At 39.1% G+C, this 19,058-nt stretch overlaps 2 protein-coding genes and 1 pseudogene across 2 annotated transcripts; all 3 read right to left on the reverse strand.

Moving 5' to 3' along the window:
* Positions 1 to 1,936: 1,936 nt before the first annotated feature.
* Positions 1,937 to 5,591, reverse strand: LOC137912860 (cyclic nucleotide-gated channel rod photoreceptor subunit alpha-like; annotated as a pseudogene).
* Positions 5,592 to 6,993: 1,402 nt separating this feature from the next.
* enam (enamelin) lies at positions 6,994 to 8,442 on the reverse strand. The gene is made up of 6 exons (XM_068756994.1): positions 8,389 to 8,442; positions 8,249 to 8,272; positions 8,017 to 8,082; positions 7,889 to 7,927; positions 7,716 to 7,799; positions 6,994 to 7,404 (listed from the first exon to the last, which is right to left on the reverse strand). Exons 1-6 carry the CDS (start codon positions 8,440 to 8,442, stop codon positions 6,994 to 6,996), a joined length of 678 nt encoding a protein of 225 aa, XP_068613095.1.
* A 3,543-nt stretch (positions 8,443 to 11,985) lies between these two features.
* On the reverse strand, positions 11,986 to 13,424 carry scpp5 (secretory calcium-binding phosphoprotein 5). Its single transcript, XM_068756995.1, has 8 exons — positions 13,371 to 13,424; positions 13,207 to 13,266; positions 13,018 to 13,089; positions 12,879 to 12,920; positions 12,709 to 12,777; positions 12,532 to 12,561; positions 12,079 to 12,162; positions 11,986 to 12,003 (listed from the first exon to the last, which is right to left on the reverse strand). The coding sequence occupies exons 1-8, from the start codon at positions 13,422 to 13,424 to the stop codon at positions 11,986 to 11,988; spliced, it is 429 nt and encodes a 142-aa protein (XP_068613096.1).
* Between the last annotated feature and the right edge of the window lie 5,634 nt (positions 13,425 to 19,058).

The raw sequence follows: 19,058 nt of genomic DNA on the forward strand, positions 1-19,058 counted from the left end.
ATGTGAATTCCCAGCATGTTGCTATAAAGTTTCATCATAAAGTTTCATATACTGTGCAAAAACAAAGGACGGCAAATATTTTAGTGATTTCTTGAGATTCTCCACCCCGATCCGTTGCTGTTTAATTTGGTTCCATGACTTCCATCTCAAGATCAAATCTATTTTTGATTGCTACCTGAGCTCATTTAGTATTAACCTACACATAATAAAAAAATCCAGTGAAACCTTGTGAATAAAGTCAGTGAAAGAAGCAATGACCGATAAACCAGTGTAAACGTCATGACCTTTGCTAATATAACAGCTAACAATTTCACTTTAATGACTGTTTGTGTTAATGCTGTTCAATGCAGAGAAGAGCTGCCGGCCATGAATCTCACTGAGAAATATCTCCCCTGGGAAATCAGCCTAACAGGCTGCATTTTCCTAAAAATAAATAACATGCATTTCATCACTTCCCTGTGCTCAGTCAGCTGGGACCTTTTCATTTGCTATTACGGTTTCGATCACGACAAAACAAAGAATCCGGCAAGGTAAAGGTAAAAATGTATATTAAAACATGTTCGAATGATTGTCTGTCTGCTTTGTCTGTTTTGGTTGATTATTGCATTTTCCTTCACGCCTCAAAATAAATCTGTATAATCTTGAATTTTAAAGGTGATGATGCAGTTGCTGAAAAAAAAGAAACCATTCCAGCTGACGTTGGACCAGTTCAACACATGTTTATTTGCAATTACAAGTCAGTGTTTCAAAGATATTGGCTGTTGCTGGACTTGATTAATGCATTAGGTTTTGTGAACTTCACTGTGCGAGTGAAGTGCGGCTGTGAGAGATTTGTGTCTGTTCTGAGCAAAAGCAAATTGAATGCGCTCGGTGATGGAGAAACAACTTGCAGATACATTTCATTGGTAAAGAATTGTTCACATCCGGGCAGGCCAGCCCTACTGTGGTACAAACATCAAATTGAATGTGCTTCTATATAAAACATAATTGCGACACTTGTAACAGGATTGGCACTCAGTAGAGCTCACAACCTCCGCCAAGGACTAATAGGCATATGCCCGTTTAGGATTCCTGCCACATTTTCCTGCCTTGCATAAGGATTACTTGGAATCTTTACAGCTCCCCCCCCCCCTCCCCCGACTCAAAGTTAAGGAAAGCTATAAAATATTCCAAGATGTGTCCTTTTCTTTGGATCTACATTTGATGGCCTCCCTTTCTCTCGCTGCCTATGACCCATCCTTTCAACGAGTTTTCTGGAGATCTGGTAGTTTTTGTGCAATCTTGCCGACAAGTGAAATAGCCAACCAACCAATTGATCTGACCATAAGGTTTACTGTGAATTTCACGATCCATTTTTTTTCCTGTTTCATTTTGAAAGCTGGTTTCTTGTATTTTTGTATTCCGATTTTTCTTTCATGTTTCCTGTTTGTGTTCTTTCCTTCTCCATGTTTCATGTCAGCTATCATTGTGTCTTTCTTTTGTCTTTCCCCTGAAGATTTCCCTCTCCATTTCCCCTTTCTCCTCACTCTCAAATTGCGTTGACCTGCTTTCCATTGTCTCGTCTCTCAGTGTATTTGGTCTACATCGTTCTTCCTGTTTGTCGATAGTTCAAAACGGGTTGCCGAGGTCAACATGAAAAAAGAACTCCACATACATGAAACAGAAAACTCCTGATACTGTTAGATTATCCTTGCTATCTACTACCCCCGTGTGAACAAAAGTAGGTACTGCAGGATAGTGTAAAGCAGTCTGATGATGTTACTGTGTATGTAGGTTATGAAAATCACAATAAACAGGACAACTGAAGCAGGTCTTTTATTTGAATTTAGTTCCAGTGTTGCTATTGGCAATATTTGTTCATTTTCAATTTTGTGATTCAAGAAGAGACATTCTTTTGTATCTAATAAATTAATAAGTACTTATAATTTTACACAATCTATGGGCTTTTTTTCTCCTCCTCTGTGGCCTCCTAAGGCTTTGTCTTCTCTTCTTCTGTTTCTTTGCCTTTTCCTTCCTCCACTTTTGTCTCCTCTCCCTTTTCCGCCTCCTCTGTTTTCTCTTCACCCGTTCCTTCCTCAGCTTTTATCTGCTCTCCTCTTTCCCCTTCTATCGTTTGTCTATCCCCTTCGCCCTCATCCAATTTTTCATCCTCCCCTTTCTCCCCTTCCATCTCTTTCTCTTCCCTTTTCACATCTTCTTCATCCTCATCTGTATCTTCTACCTCCTCTCCCATGAGGTGTTCCAGATCTACGAGGCGGTATTTGAGAGCCTTGTCAGCATCCTTGTACTTTCCCAGAATCTTCTTCAGTTTCATCTTCATCAGCTCCATTAAGCTGTACAATTTGCTGACCTTCTCTTCCAGCTCCTTGGCCTCGGGCAAGATGTTAGCTGGGTCTAAATCTATCAGCCCGTCTTTCATCAAGATCTCCCGGCCTTTCTCCTCTAGCATGGCTTTAGCATCCGGATACTCTAATAGCGACTCCATCAGGTCATCCTTGGACAGGCAGAAGAGGTCTGAGTATCCAATGCTACGAATGTTAGCGGTCCGCCGGTTGCCTGCTTTGCTGCCTTTGATATTTAGGATACTGATCTCACCAAAATAGCTTCCGCTTCCCAGCACGACAAACTGTGTGACGCCATCATCAGCAACGACTGCAAGCTTTCCATCTTTGATGATGTACATCTCACGGCCAATGTCGCCCTTTTTGCAGATGTAGTCTCCTGGGCTGAACACCTGTGGCCTTAACTTGAGCACCAGCTCAATCAGCAAGCCGGCCTCGCAATCTGCAAAAATCCGAACCTTCTTCAGTGTGTCCATGTGGACTTGGATGGCAATCTCAGCCTTTAGCTTGTCTGGAAGATACCTCAGCACTTCTCTTTCGTCCTGTGCCTTGCCGTTATTCCACAGATAGTCAAACCATTTGATTACCCGCAACTCAAGCTCCTTGCTGACCTTTCGAACCTACAAATTAAAGGGGAAAACTTCACAATTAAATTTAAGGACACATTATTGTTATTCTCATTCTTGTTCCGACTGGAAATAAGAGGTCCATTTACCTGCATGTACTGCTTGATGTTGTCAATCCGAGACTGAAACTTAGCTTGTGCAGCGTTCATATTGGAGATCATGGTGGCGATGTTTCCAACAATGGTGGCAAAGACCAAGACTCCAACTAAAAAGTCGATCACGTGAAAGAAAAATTCTGAGTCCAGGGCTGGTGGTGGCGTTTCTCCAATGGTAGTCAAGGTCAACGTGGACCAGTAAAGGCTGAATGAATACTTCCGCATTGGCTCTGCAAATGCTGGCTCTTCCGGATCATCCAGAGATGGGTAAACCCACTCATCCGAACCAAATCCAATGGATTTAGAAAAGGAGAAGTAGAAGCAGGCATTCCAGTGGATGATAATGAGGATGTACATAATCAAGTTTGCAATTCGGAAGATGTTGGGGTAATTGGTTTTAGTCTCTGTCCTTTTGAAGAACTCCATCATTCGGCCAATTCGGAGCAGCTTATTGAGCCGAATCTCTGGGTAGTCAAGGCCGAAGTACAAGTAGAAAATGTCAGTGGGAAGCATGGAGATTAAATCAAGACGGAACTGGATGCTGTTGATGTAGCGATCCCTGAGTAGCTGTTTGTCTTTCACCATCAGGCCTTGCTCAAGGTAACCTGCAATAAAACAGTCGATAATATTTTGTTGAGTTAGAGTTTCCCAACATTCAGATTTTTTAAAGCAATAAAGACATGGCCCGATTGGCTTTGTTTTTAGCTGCAGTGTCAAAATTAAACCACAGTCCAATAACCGTGATGCCCACCTCCCTTTATGCACGTTGGTCTTTAAAAACCAATAATCCCTTGAGAGGGGTCTGGACCAAGCTGAAATGGCAAAGAGGAACCTGTCGACTGTCAACCCACACAAAGTTGCTGGGGCAGGACATGTGCTAAAGGGACCATGCTAATCAGCTGCCAGATGTTCTCACAGATATTTTCAGCTTCTCCATAAGTCAGGCTGTCGGACCCACAGTGGATGAAAAATACAGCATCAGCCCAGTGCGGAAAAGGTTCAATCACAGTGACTGTTGCCTTATGACACTGACTCCAAATAGTCTCACGACGTATAAAATCGTGTCTGCATATTGCGCCAACCAATTTGGAGGTGGCACAATTTCCTTTTTTCGTTTTTTTAATCCCCACTCAAGCAACAAAAAAACCCACTTACATCAGGATGCTGTTTATTGACTTTAGTTGAGCATTAAAAAAAAAAATTCAACCCTGAGAAGTTGGCAGGGAACCTTTTTTTACACTGGGCCTCAGCATCCTGATCTGTTTGTGGATTGTGTGAACAAATGAAACACAAATGAAAACATTTTGAATACATTTACTGTGTTCATGGCACCGTGCATAATAACAGAGAATCAGGTTGGCCTGTTTACCTGTTTTGGTCCTGAAAAACATATCAGCCAGGTAAACAAGGTCTGCGCCGTAGTCCAGAAAAATCCAGTAAAGGAGGAAGTTTTGCTGCAGCTCCTCAAAGCAAGCCCTGTTGGAAAGAGCAGATTATTCTGAGTTTACTTCATGAATAAAGCATGAGAGTTTTTTTTCCCTTCACCCATGACCTATCATGCAATTGGAAGTCTGGTCTCAATCCTAAAAAAAACTTCACCCTGCTGTTGGAACCATAATAATGTGTACCTTGTGTAATGTGTAGGATTGGATGTTAATATCACTTACATGGAATGATAATAGGATTTTGAACTGAAGCAAAAATAATATTATTGCAAGAGAATAATTTCCTGTAGTTACCTGGCAATGATCATAGTCCAGTTGTACATAACTGGTATCGTGATAATGAAAAGCCAGTGGTAATACAAATTCCCAGCTGGATTTATGACAAATATTTCTTGGGGCCTTTGAAAACAGAAAATACAATTTATATGAAGCATTTGTATAAGTTAATTCAAAATTGTACGTTGAGTAGATTACTATGAAAGATATACTTACTTATCTTTTTCTTGTTTTTCCTTTTCTTGTTTTTCTTTTTCACGTTTTTCCTTTTCACGTTTTTCCTTTTCTTGTTTTTCTTTTTCTTGTTTTTCTTCTTCCTCCTTTTCCTGTTTTTCCTCTTCTTTCTCATTATCCTTTCCTTCATTTTCCTCCTCCTTCTCTCTGTAATTAGATATAATGCATATAGATTGTTGCAATTAGTGAACATGAAATCTACTTTTAAAGCAACATATACAAAAAGCTTAATCCTAATTACACGTTATTCTGCTTCTTTTCTTTCTTCTCCTTTTTCTTTTCCTCCCTGGAAAAAGAGATTCATTAAAACATTTAATGTGTTGTGTAAAATAGAAAGTTTGCGCTCCTATACTTACTCTCCATTGTTGTTGCTGTTATTGATATTAAGCAGGTGGTAAAAATTTGCTTGAGGGACACTTCTGATAAAAGACAGCACAATGCATATGAATGTAATAACTGTATGATACACTCTCTCTGAGTTTCTTTTACTTACATGTCATTATTGCTGTGCTCCTCACTGGCTGAGACAAGCTGTGGCGCAGTGAGGGAGGTCGGAGTGTTTGAAGAGGTCATGGCAGCAGATCTGAATTTTTATCCCGCTTAAGAAAAATATATATGTTTTATCTACAGCCACACATGCTGCAATAATAATAATAATAATAATAATAGTAATAAAAAAAGCAAAACATATTTGGAGGAACTCTATTGATAGAGCTCTATAGGTTCTCAGTCATACAGGTCGAGGTAAATCATGAAGAACAGAAACGAAGACTGGACTTGGTTGAAGACGTTCCACCTCACATTCCAGCTTTACATCAGATGAGTGAAGAAAAACCGATACCGAAAATCCTGATACACGAGCAGTTCACCTGTTATTGTAACATGGAGTCCATTCCTCTATGATCCTTTAGTAGCTGGATGATAGTCACAGCAGCAGAAAAATTTATGAATCATCAGATCGTAATTAACAAGTGGCACCGGGAGGCATTGAGCTAAACTAACTGTGACACGGAGTCTCAGTGACCCTGATAAGGATTTGAGGATTAGAGCTGGCAGAGGGGAGGAGAGGTAAAGTAACTCATCCTCATTGCTTGTCCACTCCAGTGGGAGATGGGATACACTAAAGTCAAGCGTGAAATCCTCACTCTTGTGTATGTGAGGACAATGAAAACTTTTGCATTGGACACCCTTGTTTGTTTTATCAGTGACAGACCATAATTTTGACCATTTATCAAACGGTGAAGGATTTATTCGGCTTGCACGCACACACACACACACACACACAGGCAGCCTCTGCGCATTCAGCACTCTTAACGATATCCAGCTCTGATCCTATTATAGTGTGCTGTTTCAGATCAGTCTGATTGGGTTACTTATAAATGTCTAAGAATCACAGGACTGAAATTAGATCCAAACACCAGTGAGTCGTATGATGCGGCCTCACGGCAGGAGAACCTGCTACCCTGCGGTTCAGTAGCAGTTCCTGTTGGCTGATGTTGCAGCTTGTTATGTTCAAATAACATATAATGATCTTTCATTGTCTTGGTGTTCTCCATGCCAACAGAGTGTTATCCTTAAAAACACTCGTAATAATTGTTGGTTCTGTGAAAAATACCTCTCTATGGAAGAGTCTCCCAAGACCTGTAATCTATACACCTTTATCACGTGACGACACCAACATATGTGTTTTGCATTATATCTTTTATTTAATTAATAATAATAACCGGTAGAATGAGACGCAAAAAAAGTCAAAGAAACATTTTAATGGTCCAGTTTTGAACTCGAAAGCACGCTTTACTTGGTTTGTTTACAAAGAACATTACAGATTGTTTCCACACTTATATTTTTATTCTGATCTCTATTGAACATGCCAACGTTCCAAACGTATGTGTTGTATCACATCTAATGGCTATAAGCGGAGCACTTTGACCAGGGGCAAAGGACTATTGTACAGTCCTGCAGGATCTGTGTCTGTCTACGCTAGCAGAGGGGAAGCACCAACATCAACAGCAACGGCAGCATCGGCTACGCCTGGGTCGGCTGCATCAATGGCCACCTCAGTGACTGCTGGGAAAATATCAATAGGAACCACATCAACAGGGGGCACAGACACATCACCAGCATCAGCTGCAGCAGGGTCCGCTGCCGCAGGGTCTCCTGCAGCATCAGCTGCAGCAGGGTCTCCTGCTGGGTCTGCTGCAGGTGCTGCAGGTGCTGCAGGTTCTACCGCGGGTCCTGCTGCTGGATCTGCTGGTGCTGATTCAGTCACAGGTGGTTCCGCTTCTGCTGCCTCCACTTCCTCTGTTTCCTCTTCCTCCTCTTCATCAGAGTTCAAGGGGGCAGCTGGCGCACCAGGTGCTGCAGCTTTGGGAGCAGGGTCTCCTTCCTGTTCCATACAGAAAGAAAATGGCTTGGGTTTGATCTGCATAAATTCCAGACCTATTTGGTTATCCACTGAAGGAGAACGTGATAGTTGTACGTTTACACAATTTTATACAGCTGTACACAAACATTCTCTAAAAACATAGTGTGTGGATTTTTTGTTTTCTCAAGATACAGAAATGTTCTTGGCAGGAGGAATCCAGTTAAAGATGACACTTGTAGCTAAGACTATCAGACGGATTTGATGGACTTACAGTGGAACACACAAACTCCAATGTATGAAAAAAGATAGATCTACATAGACTTTCTGCTCACTTCTGTCTCCTCCTCTGATGCATCGCCAGCACCAATGGGAGCTGGAGGCGGGACATCAGCTGACTGGACGGGTGCAGCACCCACCTGTATGAATGAAGCATCTGTAACTTACATTGTTATTTGAATTGTGACAAAACTAGTAAAGGTTGTCATCATACAAGGTGCAAACTTACAGGAGCATCAGCAGAAAGGAAAGGGTTTCCAACTACACCCTGAAAAATAAGATTTAGGATTAATGAATGAATGATTGGTTAATGAAAATGTATTTATTTGTTTTTAAATGACAATGAGCCTCCATAACCTGCTGCTGATGCATCCTGTACATCTCCATCCACTTTAAGGCCAAATTAGCATGTGCCGCAACCTGCTAAAGAAATACCAGACATTTCCAGACGGCCATTGCAAATTACATCAATTACCCTTCTTCTGTCTGACTTCGAGCGTCTTCAACATTTGATGACTTTACAAAAACATGGTACAACATGCCTCAGAAGACAGAAGCAAATTCTCACAGAAAGGGAAAAGTCTTTCACCTCATTGCTATCACTCTCCTGAGCCTGCAGAGCAAACGAGATAGAGGAAAGGCTTAATGCAACTTTCCTACAGAAAAGAATACTTGACATTTTTAAAGGTGACAGAAAAAAATGACACATCATGATGAGGTCAAACTTACAGGAGCAGCCAAGGTAGTGATCATCAGACACATCATGAACCCCAAGATCTTCATCATGACTCTTTCTAGGAGAAAAAGTACAAGTAGTACAGCGTTAATATATTGTTTGCTTAATTTACTTTGATGAAGAACAGAAAACACATTGAAAATTAAAATTATGAACTGACTAACTATGAGACTATCAGGTGGAATATGTTTTTTATAAAGTGCCATTTGTTTTCATATCTAAAAAAAACTACATCTCACCTTTTTTGATGATGCCAAGAGAAATTGAAGACGTGACTCCTCAGTGATGGAACGTAAACTACCTCATCTCCAACATGAAGTCTTTTTATATACTGGGACAGCCAATCACATCTTGTAAAACACATGGACCTATGTGTTTGAAGAAATCATCTTAGTCTTGACAGCTGGAGAAAGAGGCAAGTCAAATGAAAGCCCCTCTTATAGTTAATTACATGTTATGCACTTTTTGCTTAGTACATATGCTGCTCTCTTTACTGCCCTAACATTAAACTTAAGAAGAGGAAGAAGAAAAAAACTTGAAGCCTACATAAGATTGTAATTATTATGGCTGGGAGTCAGTTTAATAGGATGGCTCAATGTTTTAACATTGGTTTCATCAGCAAAAACATAGAAATTGACAGTATCGCCCATGTTAGGAGAAATAACAGTGTCTGGGTTTTCACTGGTTGCTACATTTCTGATCTTTATTATTTGGTGTGTTTCCAAAACAGATCATAAAGGATTTAATCTGTAATCTAGAAAAGAGTGTTCTAGACAGTGTCGCCCCAATCTGCTGAGCTAATGCGTTCCCTCATTAAATGACAGTTTTTCAGTGTGGAAAGGAATGTGCTTTGTGGTTCCCTCAGTTGAGAGCTTGTCCTGTAATGTAATGTGTTCCAGGAAGCCTGACAATGTTTTCGCTTTTATCTCTTGTACCACCAGAACAGTTTTTTGTTTAATCTCAGTGCCACCATCTGATTGTCTAACTGGGCCTCAACTATTCAATCAATCGCTATTTAAAAATAATAATAAAAATAGTAATTTGGGACAGACATTCCTGCCCTCTTTGTATTTAAGTCAATGTAAAAAAAGCTACCAAACTGAATGAATATATTTACCATGTATATATTCAAACTAGGGAAACAGCACTGGGTGCAGAAGCAGGTGCTGAGACATTGTATAAATGTCGACGGCAACAACGCTGCCTTGCCAATGTAGAGTCACCCGGTCCCAAGCCGCGATTATAATTGAGGCTTTACAAATATATATATATAAAATATTTTACTTTTCATGGTTAGTGTATAAAGATACCAAGAACAATTTAGAACCTTTTGATGATGATCCAGATCACCATGTGGAATGAGCTGTGTGTTGGAGTTCTGGAGTCTGTTCTCGGAGTGCTTTTCTAGTAATCATAATGTGCCCACATCTCAGCATAAACGAGCATCTAAAATATATATAGGAAAAAAATATTGTGTTTCTTGATTCATTAACACCTGTAGATGTTTCTTCTGCTTGTTACACAACATTGTCTGATAAGCTTTTTTTTCACACAAGTCATGTGTTTATGTATTTGTACCTACAGTAGCTTCACAGACATATTGTAAAATGCTATGGACTATCATACTATAGTACTTTCTGAAATGTCAACTCTTCCTCTGTTACTCTGAATTTATTGTCTCAGATTCAAGTAAAGAGTACTTTTGGGGAAGAGAGAGCAACAGTGTGAGAGGATGGCGCCTGTAAATGTCAAGTGTCTCTTAAAAAAGACAAGTGTTTCTTCTGTGTTAAATTCATGTTAAGACAAGCGTGTGTCCCCAGGGAGACATGGCTGAGATAGATTACTGTTCCATTTCTCTTTGTGGAATTTATTTTTCCAAGACAGTTCAATTTTGATGTTGGAAAATTTGCACCTCTGCCGTGAGCAATTAGATTCTCTGTAAGTAGTAATTTTGGTTCAAATTTCATTTCTCTAATTATCACTGTGCAACATTAAATTGCTCAGTAAAATATTAAGCTGTAATACCATGCGTTAACCACAAAAAAGGAATTAATTCAATGCCGTACACCAGCAATGCATTTTTAACCCTATCAGATGTGTATCATCTTTTTTCCAGTTTTGTCACTGAAAAAAGCTGGTGAGAAGCCAAATGCGAAACAGCAGAGGGAAAATCCACAAACTGAGCTTTATTGTCAAAAACCGGGTAGTCAGTCCAAACCAGCAGATAAAGCAGGCAGGGCAGGTACACAGGAGCCAGGATCAGGATACAGCGTGGAAATTACATCTCGAAAGACAACAATCTGGCGAGGGTGTGTTGTTGAGTATGTGTAGTGTCCGGGCTGATGACAGATTAGGTGCAGGTGAGCACAGGAGCACAGGTGACCAGAATGAGCTGATTGCAGTAGTAGGATCTGGGAGACACCTATGTTTTGTTCTTTTTGTGGTCACACAAACAGTAGTGACACCGCTAACCATAATTTATTGAAAAAAATCGGGGAAAAATTCATGTTGATAGAGGCTTCACATCTTTTTCCTCACCCCTAACACTTTTGTACATAAAGTCAATGTATGTAGTGACAATGGAGCCTCTTGTCTTTACCCCCTTTTCAAAAAAATTGCAGATTGAACGTTACTCTTGTATTTGTATTACTATTTATTCCTTTTAAATCCTATTTTTATTCTTAAAATTCCTTGCTGTACCAAAAGTTGCAAACATGGAAACTTTTCTGATGATGTCATTCAAACCCCTCCGAATGATGTCACAGCCCCACTAAAGTTACTTTAACAAGACAAGGTCATTTCAGGGGCTCAACTATCAGGCCCACCCAGGTTGTAGTATGGTAGTGGAAAAATAGCACAACCCTAGAAAATAAAATGGCAGGATCACAAAAAAGAAGGACGATGAGGATGATTTACATTTCATCTGGTAGAGGCTTAAATAATGTTCTTGTCTTTTAAAGATCTTTTGAGGGTATTCCAAGTATTTTGGAATTAGCATTGTATGTGGATCAATATTATTATATGGTTTGGCAGCCAGAGGCTCTGAGGAAATTATTTGTTTTTTCTATTGTTTTCTTAATATTTACTGGCCAATCAATTAAATTATGAATTGCTAAAATAACAATTGATAATTGATGTCAACTTACGTTCCATTTTATAAAAGGTTACTGCTTTAAAACAGATCATATGAATCAAATTCATAAAATATTTGAAGAAGCAGAAACAAAACAAGAAATTGCTTGAAAACAGACTTTAATTCTTACTGAAGGAAAAGTTCAAATGAGTTAATAAACATATGCAGTACATGCGTTATATACTGTGGAAATGCAGCTTTAATAGGTGCTTCATTAACACAATAATATTGGCAATCTATAGAGACTATGAACTGAAGCGTAAAACTCTTTAAATCTAGGCAGATGAAACGTTTCTGTTTACTATCGCAACAGTATTCTTGGTAGTATCTTGTATTTTGTAAGCACATCCACGTGATCCAGAAACAGATTCATTTCAGATTAGTTAACCAGCTGCAGATGTCTGGACATGAAGAAGGAAGACATTTGTATGCCTCCTTTTCATGTTTCTCATCCACCTCATGCATTTGTTGGTGTCTGCAAATACAAAAAAAAGCAAATAATGATTTTCATATCAGTGATCATTCCCTGCATGCCAGTTTCAGTTTGTACCTGGCTTGTTGGTGGTGGCTGGTCCTGTTGAAGAGGTTGCAGTGGGTCCTGAGATGGAAGAGGGTTGGCATCAAATCCGGGAATCTGAGAAACGTAAAGTTAAAAACTTCACCAAAGAACTGGGAGAAAAGTGTTCATATGTGGTGTGTATTTGCCATCTTACATTTGGCATTGGCTGAGGAATATTTTGAGGGGGAAATTCAAATGGGAGTACCTGTGAAAAAACAAATGGCTGAATACAATATGATGTGGGGGGGAAATAGGGTGCAAAATAATGATATTTAAAATGAAAGATGTCTTACATTTGGGATCTGAGGGGTGTTTCTCATTGGATGCATATTTGTCAATATCTGGAACAAAAGCAAAGATATTCTGTCCCTTATTATATGATACATAAGAAATTGAAATTAATTTCATTGTGCAGATATTCAAGCAAACATCTCAAAGCCTTACCCTCTGCTGTGAGAAGTCATACGGGTAGTACTGCAAATGTAAAACAAAGGGTACAAAATTATCAATGCATCTATCTCTCTGCTGTGCCAAATATGCTTCCATAAGCAATACTTGAAAATCTTTCTGGGTCCTGCAGTCTCAGTAATCTAAAATAATATTGAAAGTGACAACACTTACGAGTTCCACACTTTGTCTGCCTGGTGGCTGAGGAATGGAGACTTTGAGGAGACCATGAGAGGGAAAGGGCTGCAGGATAAAATGAGTGAGAAGTAGCAGTAGGTTAGGAGATGCTTGCATCAACGTTTCTTTAAAGATTACATGGTTCCATAAACTGTGCAGACACTGACCTGTGCAGGGTTTCCTGTACCAGGGAATCTATGGGGATAAATCTTGCAAAACAAATAATAAAAAATAGATCTTACTTGGAACCGTACAGTTCAATGTCAGTGAAAGGAAAGCATGTATAAAATTAAGAGTTTGACATACAAATTCCATACTGTAGGCACCAGGAATTCCAAGCTGCGGTAGAGGCTGACCAGCCGAAAAGGGACTTTTCACCTGGAAGGATGTGAAATGATCAGTAGAGAGTGAATGGCAATAATATTTTATTGTGTTTCATACCTGTGTTGTCATATTGCTGTATACATGAATACACCATACAAGATGCATGATTACCTGTGAAGGTGGTACCTGTTGTCTGGAACCTGCATAATGAGGCAGGTAATGAAAAAAGGACTGGAAATGAAGCAAAATAAAACAAAGATTAATCAAAGAAACATCGCTTGTTGTCTGAATTGAGAAAATGGTGTCATGTGATCCATCAATTATTTGTAACTTACAGGAGCCGCTAAGGCTGTGGTAGCCAGAGAGAGGCACAGGATAGCCAGTTTCATTGTTTACAAAATCCTAGAGTAAGAAATATATTTTATATATATATTAACTTCAATCAAAACAGGAAGACTGTTTGTCTTCCTGTAGTAGAATCCATTTCCAATTGAAAAGCCAACCAAAAATTATTGTGGCCTACCAATATTGAAATAATGGCGCCACCTGCCATGCAGGAACTCAAGATGAAGTTCTTCAAAAAGTTCTTCCAAACTTACCTTAATAAAATGCCAATGGAGAGGATAATGAATGGCGATGTTGGAGATGATGTCGGTCGTAATATTCCACAGAGTGACTCTGATTTTTATAGGGTGCCAGCTCCCCTGAGAGCCAATCACAGTGGATGGGAGTGATGCTGCACAATGAGTGGGTATAGTGCAGGTGTCTAGTCTTCAGCTTTACTAAATGATCAGTGGTCAAGTCCACTTTCTGTGTAATAGCAGACTTGGTTTGATTACACTGTCTAGAGCAGCGCACAGCTTCACTCTTCTCATTCTGCCCGGTTGACAGATGCAGCATTGTGGCATAGATACCTGAATCAGCATTATTTTGATATTAATTAAAATACAACTTTAAACACAACATCATTGTTTGTATCTTATTGTGCTTCCAATTCAATTGGAATTAAAAGAGAATTCTAAAATTCTATTTCTTTCTTTCTAATAAATTACACGCTAGAAACTAGAATCTCCATTATGTATTGGCTTTGATTATATTTCAATATTATTATTATTATAAGCTTGTTTGAAATTGTAATTCTTTATTGTGTACTTTTTATGGTACTGCAATCTGAAACTCCACATTTTAAAGTGATTTGATCATAGTTATTTCTAATTATTGTGAAGTATTGTCATATCAAACTTACACGTCCTTGAATAACACCGCTTTTATTTTGAAGCAGTGCTTTTTCCAGTGTTTCATAGAAAAGCATATCATCACAAGGAGAGCATCAGTATGTCTTAAAATCCATTGACTTACTGTACCTGAGCCGGAGCTTGATGGACATCCATGTCGAGATGGAAAAAGCTGCAGAATTAGAATCACAATTGAGAATTTCCTCATAAAGATTATGTGATTATTATTATTAGGATTATAATGGGTCTTAAGGTAAGTGTTCCTTTATATCTACAGCTTTTATTGTGAAAATATCAATAAGTGACAAATACAGCAAAACAGTTGTTATAGGTGTGTTACATTTGTACCATTTAAATATCACCCCATGAAAAGCAGAACCTTTTAGGACTCCCTTTTCTCAGAAACTGAAGAGCTTCCATGAGGAGCTGGATGTTGTGGGAGCCCCAACTGTGGTTGCTCCACCTCAGGGAAATAATGGCCCAACGTCTGAGCATCGGGTGTCCGGTCTGTCTCTTGAGCGGCTCCTCCTTGTGACAGAAGAGATGAAAGGGAAATTTGGACAAATCTGAAAATGCACATGACTGATTTCAAAATCACCATTGCCATCATAGTGCATTTAACATAAGAACTGACTTGTGCTCGTCTCATCGCAACAAAACAGCCAAAACAGATTTGAATGAGACTATGATATCAAAACCAGAGGAAATCCACTGAATCATCTAAACTGCCCGTTTCCTTCAGTTGATATCCTGTCATGTCTATAGAAATGAATAAACAAACACAGGGGAAAACCCAGGTTCTGTTTGGTAAGAGCACACCAGGGAGCGACTGATGTGTCAATGTCTCATGTTGTAATCGTGGTCAAACCAAATGCTGTGTGGAGAAACAGAAAACAAAGGATCACAAAGGAAATGTACGTAAAGTGTGCATAAAAAGGTTTAAATCAAGACAGTATAATCTAAATGCTCTGAATGCCAGATATCACCATGGAAGAAGTTTCAGCTGACATTGGCCCAACTCCATACGTGTACTGAAAATAAAATCCAGACAGTGAAACCTATCGCCTTGACACCGGGAGGTGTGTTTTAAAATGTATGGTTGATTGCCGGTGCATAATGATAGAATAATAAATCGGGAGGACAAAAAAAAAAAAGTATGTTTTGCTGTCAGTCATGAATCTAAATTCCAGCCAAGAATACCAATGAAGGTTTCTGTGCTGTGGGAAGAACCCACAACCTCTGAAATGTACAGTGTTTATCCCTGGTGATCATTCATTATGCAGCGTTATGCTTCGTGACGTAAACATCCACACATTTTAATATTTCTGCGGCGCCACATTGGACTCACAGGTAAAAAAAAAAAAAACGCTCCAAGATTCAAATGGATCAAGATTTTATTTACACAAAAAGTATAAAATATACAATTTCTTACTCAGTGCATTAATCAAAAGTATTGATTTTCACCAAACACAATCCAGTTTTCGACTTTAACTGCTATACGAACTTTGGAAAAAGATTACATTCATCTGGAGTTGCTTTGTAAAACCCACTTCTTTGGTACACAATTAAAAGACATGGAAGCAGTGTGATTGATTTTATGTCAAGAACAGATGTATTTCTGAAAATATTAATGCACTTGCATATATATATATTCTTTATGTTTTAGTGAGTAAATACTGCGTAGATCTGAGCCAGCAGAGCAGTTTGATAGATGGGAATATTATTCAAGTTTGAGGCAAGATTAAACTACAGTGCGACAGACTTCACTGATGAAGCAAAGAGTCAGGTATTAAAGGCTCAACACTCATCCCTTTCTTAAGCTCCGCTGATCCAGGGGTGGTGATGTGTGCCCGCTGAGTGGGCATTAAACCACCGTGTCGTCAGCATCCTCCCACGGGTTTCTCCAGCATCGTCCTTAACCAACCTCTGACAAAACTCATAATTACGCCCTGCCTCAATTGTAGCTTTTCTAACTCACAATAAATCAGCACCTTCTTTAGGTTTGATATGGGCTGTGGAGGAGAGCGTGTTTGGTTGATCAGGAAGTGGTGAAAAATGAAGGGACAGAAAAACACACAAAAAAATGTGCAAAGTTTGCTCGGCAAATACTGAAATGTGGAAAAACACAGAGAAATATATTTGTTTTAATATATACACACAGTATTTAAAATAATAATAATCAAATATTCATCTATGTAAAAAAACAACAACTGAGGGAATATTTGAACATTTTATCCGCTATCTCCTCGACTCTCGGTGGTAGAAGCTGTTGTTGATGTGGTCATAGTCGGGGTTGTAGTTATGGCTGTAGTTGTAGTTGTAGTTGAAGTTGTAGTTGTAGTTGTAGTTGGGACTGTGGTTGTAGTTGGATTTGGCTTTGGTGGTGGAGGCGGTGGTGGGACAGTCGCTGGTTTGGGAGGCCACAGACCTTGTAACAGAACCCATAAAGGGATAGAAGGCTGGGGAGGAACTGGGTTATGATTGCCTCTCTGCAGATAAAAAAAAAACTCAGAGATTTATTTTTAAATAATCTTTATATAATTGAATATTTAATATATAATTGTATATGATAAAAAAATGATTCTTACCTCATCGCTGTCAGACTCGCTGCTGGAGCTATGATAATATCTCCGTACCTCATTACTTTCTGAACTGCTACTGCTATGACACATCTGCAAAAGTACATTTAATTAAAAACCAGTTGATTAATACATTAGCTGAAAATGATTCATCCGTCATTGGAAAGCAACAAGAAAAGAGAATGTCTGATTACTTACAGCCACAGGAGAATTGAGCAAGCAGAAAGTCATCAGCAGGAACATATTCATCTTGCAGTTGGAGTTATATTGGAAACCAGTTGATAATCAGAGCTGCCAGCTGCAGCATCCGAGATCGAGGGTTAATAAGGAATAAAATATTACGCCTGTGTTCCCCACCTTCAGTATGCTCCCTCCAGGAAACTCCATTAGCTTTTAAACGGCCTCGGCTTGCCCGCATTGCTCTTGTACTTTAAAGGTGTGTTACTTGGTGTTAGATGTGGTCGTTGTCATGGCAGCCTACAAAGACAAAACCAAAACAGGCGTGTACGCAGTTGTATTACCTGACAAGATTGTGTTTCATTGGTGTGGAACATTTAAGACCAACATCCTAATTATGATCCCGACAATCTGACACATGCTGAGCTGAAACATTGTCTAAACCCAATTTGTAGCAGTGATCACTCACACACACACACACACACAAACACATAGAGTGTATGCCTTGTAGGTTAAACACAGATTTAAAACATAAAATGCAGTGTTGTAATTGTTTTCAAAAATAAATTAAAGTATTTGTGGCCGAAGTCAGAGGAGTTGGACGTTGCTGAAACACTCCGTACTTGCAAAGAGAACATGCAGCCTCAAACTTCCAGATAGGCCAATTTTAATATCAGATATAGACAATATCGTGACTGGAAGCGGCAACTTAGTTTGTGTAGAAATGATGCTGTGGGAGTCAAGCTTCAGTTTCAACACAGCAGACGGCTGCAGGCACAGTTTGGAATAGCAATGCTGCAATCGAAAAAATAAACTGTCTCAAACAAAGGATAACGTGCACCAACATAGCCTGTTTATTGGTGCTGTTTGTTTTTCTGCTTATTGGCTTTCCAGGTAGATTCTTGTCGGGTCAGACAGAAACCTGAGTCATTATTGTGTCATCTCTTGCTTATTTGTGAAATTCATTTCCTGCAGGGGGTTAGGGTTAGGTCTGTTCTCGCACTTATCTGTGGTATTCTTTCTTTCTGAGAATTAGAATTCACAATATAATATGATTTGAGAATTATGACTGGTGTGTCAAATTGTTGTTTTATTCAAATTACAAAATAAAAAGACACCAGAGTGTGTATTTTAAATACTTCTCCCACTTGTTCATTTATGTGCTGACATTAGCTCACACTGTAAGCAAGGTCTCCGTCCACAGGTGACACAAGAACACCTCATGTCTTGCAATCAAACAGTGTCATTGCAAAACACTCAAACCAGCAAAGGTAGAAAAAATACTTTGTAAACCCATGTGCTGCCATGTCCAACGATTCAACTTGTTATGTTTGGTTTGCTTCACTCATCGCATGCATTGATTGAGAAATCGCATTGACAACGGTCTGTCAGTAAAAGGGTGGATCTTGGATTTCATCTGTTGACAGATTGATAGAATGATGTGCAAACAAATCCGCCTTCATCCAGAACATTTTCAGATTAATGTTCTGATGTGAAACCTTTTTTTTTTTTAGAGATGGGGAACAACAGGAAAAAGGGATTTATGGCTTTCCTGGTTGACTGCTGACTATTTGATTTCCAAATTACAATACTGGGTCACTTGAATCTACTCACACAGTAGACGTTTGCCTGTACGTACACTTCATAGTACTGCTGCTTATCATTATATCCTGACTTGTGGTTCATCTTATGAGGACTTAGCTATCAATATAAGGCAATGTGGTGAACAAATAGAATGAAAATGGGATGAGATTCTTTTGTTGCTCATTCCAACCGTTGCCTCAGCCGTCTGGTTGGTCTCTGTTGATGTCGCAGGTGGATGTGAAGGTTCTGAGCTGGTCTGCGGCCATGAGGCTTAAATGATGGTTCATCGTAACCAACTGTTTTGAAACTGTATCTCGGCCTGTCTGTTGCACTTAATAAAAGACTTTTATATGTATATGCATGTTTTTATATATTTGATATACATGCATATTAAAAGAAAAACACATACTAGTCCATGTTCTTTATTTAAGAAGTTTATTTAGTGTAA

Source organism: Brachionichthys hirsutus, unplaced genomic scaffold (assembly GCF_040956055.1).
Source record: "Brachionichthys hirsutus isolate HB-005 unplaced genomic scaffold, CSIRO-AGI_Bhir_v1 contig_248, whole genome shotgun sequence".
Lineage (NCBI taxonomy): Eukaryota > Metazoa > Chordata > Actinopteri > Lophiiformes > Brachionichthyidae > Brachionichthys > Brachionichthys hirsutus.

What these genes read in the sequence shown, in the direction of transcription:
- enam (XM_068756994.1), bottom strand. Translation starts at nt 8,442, where the DNA reads ATGAAGATCTTGGGGTTCATGATGTGTCTGATGATCACTACCTTGGCT. An exon ending in TCCTTTCTGCTGATGCTCCT is followed by an intron (nt 7,800 to 7,888) that starts GTAAGTTTGCAC and finishes TCATTCATACAG; the next exon opens with GTGGGTGCTGCACCCGTCCA. An exon ending in CATCAGAGGAGGAGACAGAA is followed by an intron (nt 7,405 to 7,715) that starts GTGAGCAGAAAG and finishes TGTATGGAACAG; the next exon opens with GAAGGAGACCCTGCTCCCAA.
- scpp5 (XM_068756995.1), bottom strand. Translation starts at nt 13,424, where the DNA reads ATGAAACTGGCTATCCTGTGCCTCTCTCTGGCTACCACAGCCTTAGCG. An exon ending in AACAGGTACCACCTTCACAG is followed by an intron (nt 13,090 to 13,206) that starts GTAATCATGCAT and finishes ACATCCTTCCAG; the next exon opens with GTGAAAAGTCCCTTTTCGGC. An exon ending in GTACAGGAAACCCTGCACAG is followed by an intron (nt 12,778 to 12,878) that starts GTCAGTGTCTGC and finishes TTTATCCTGCAG; the next exon opens with CCCTTTCCCTCTCATGGTCT.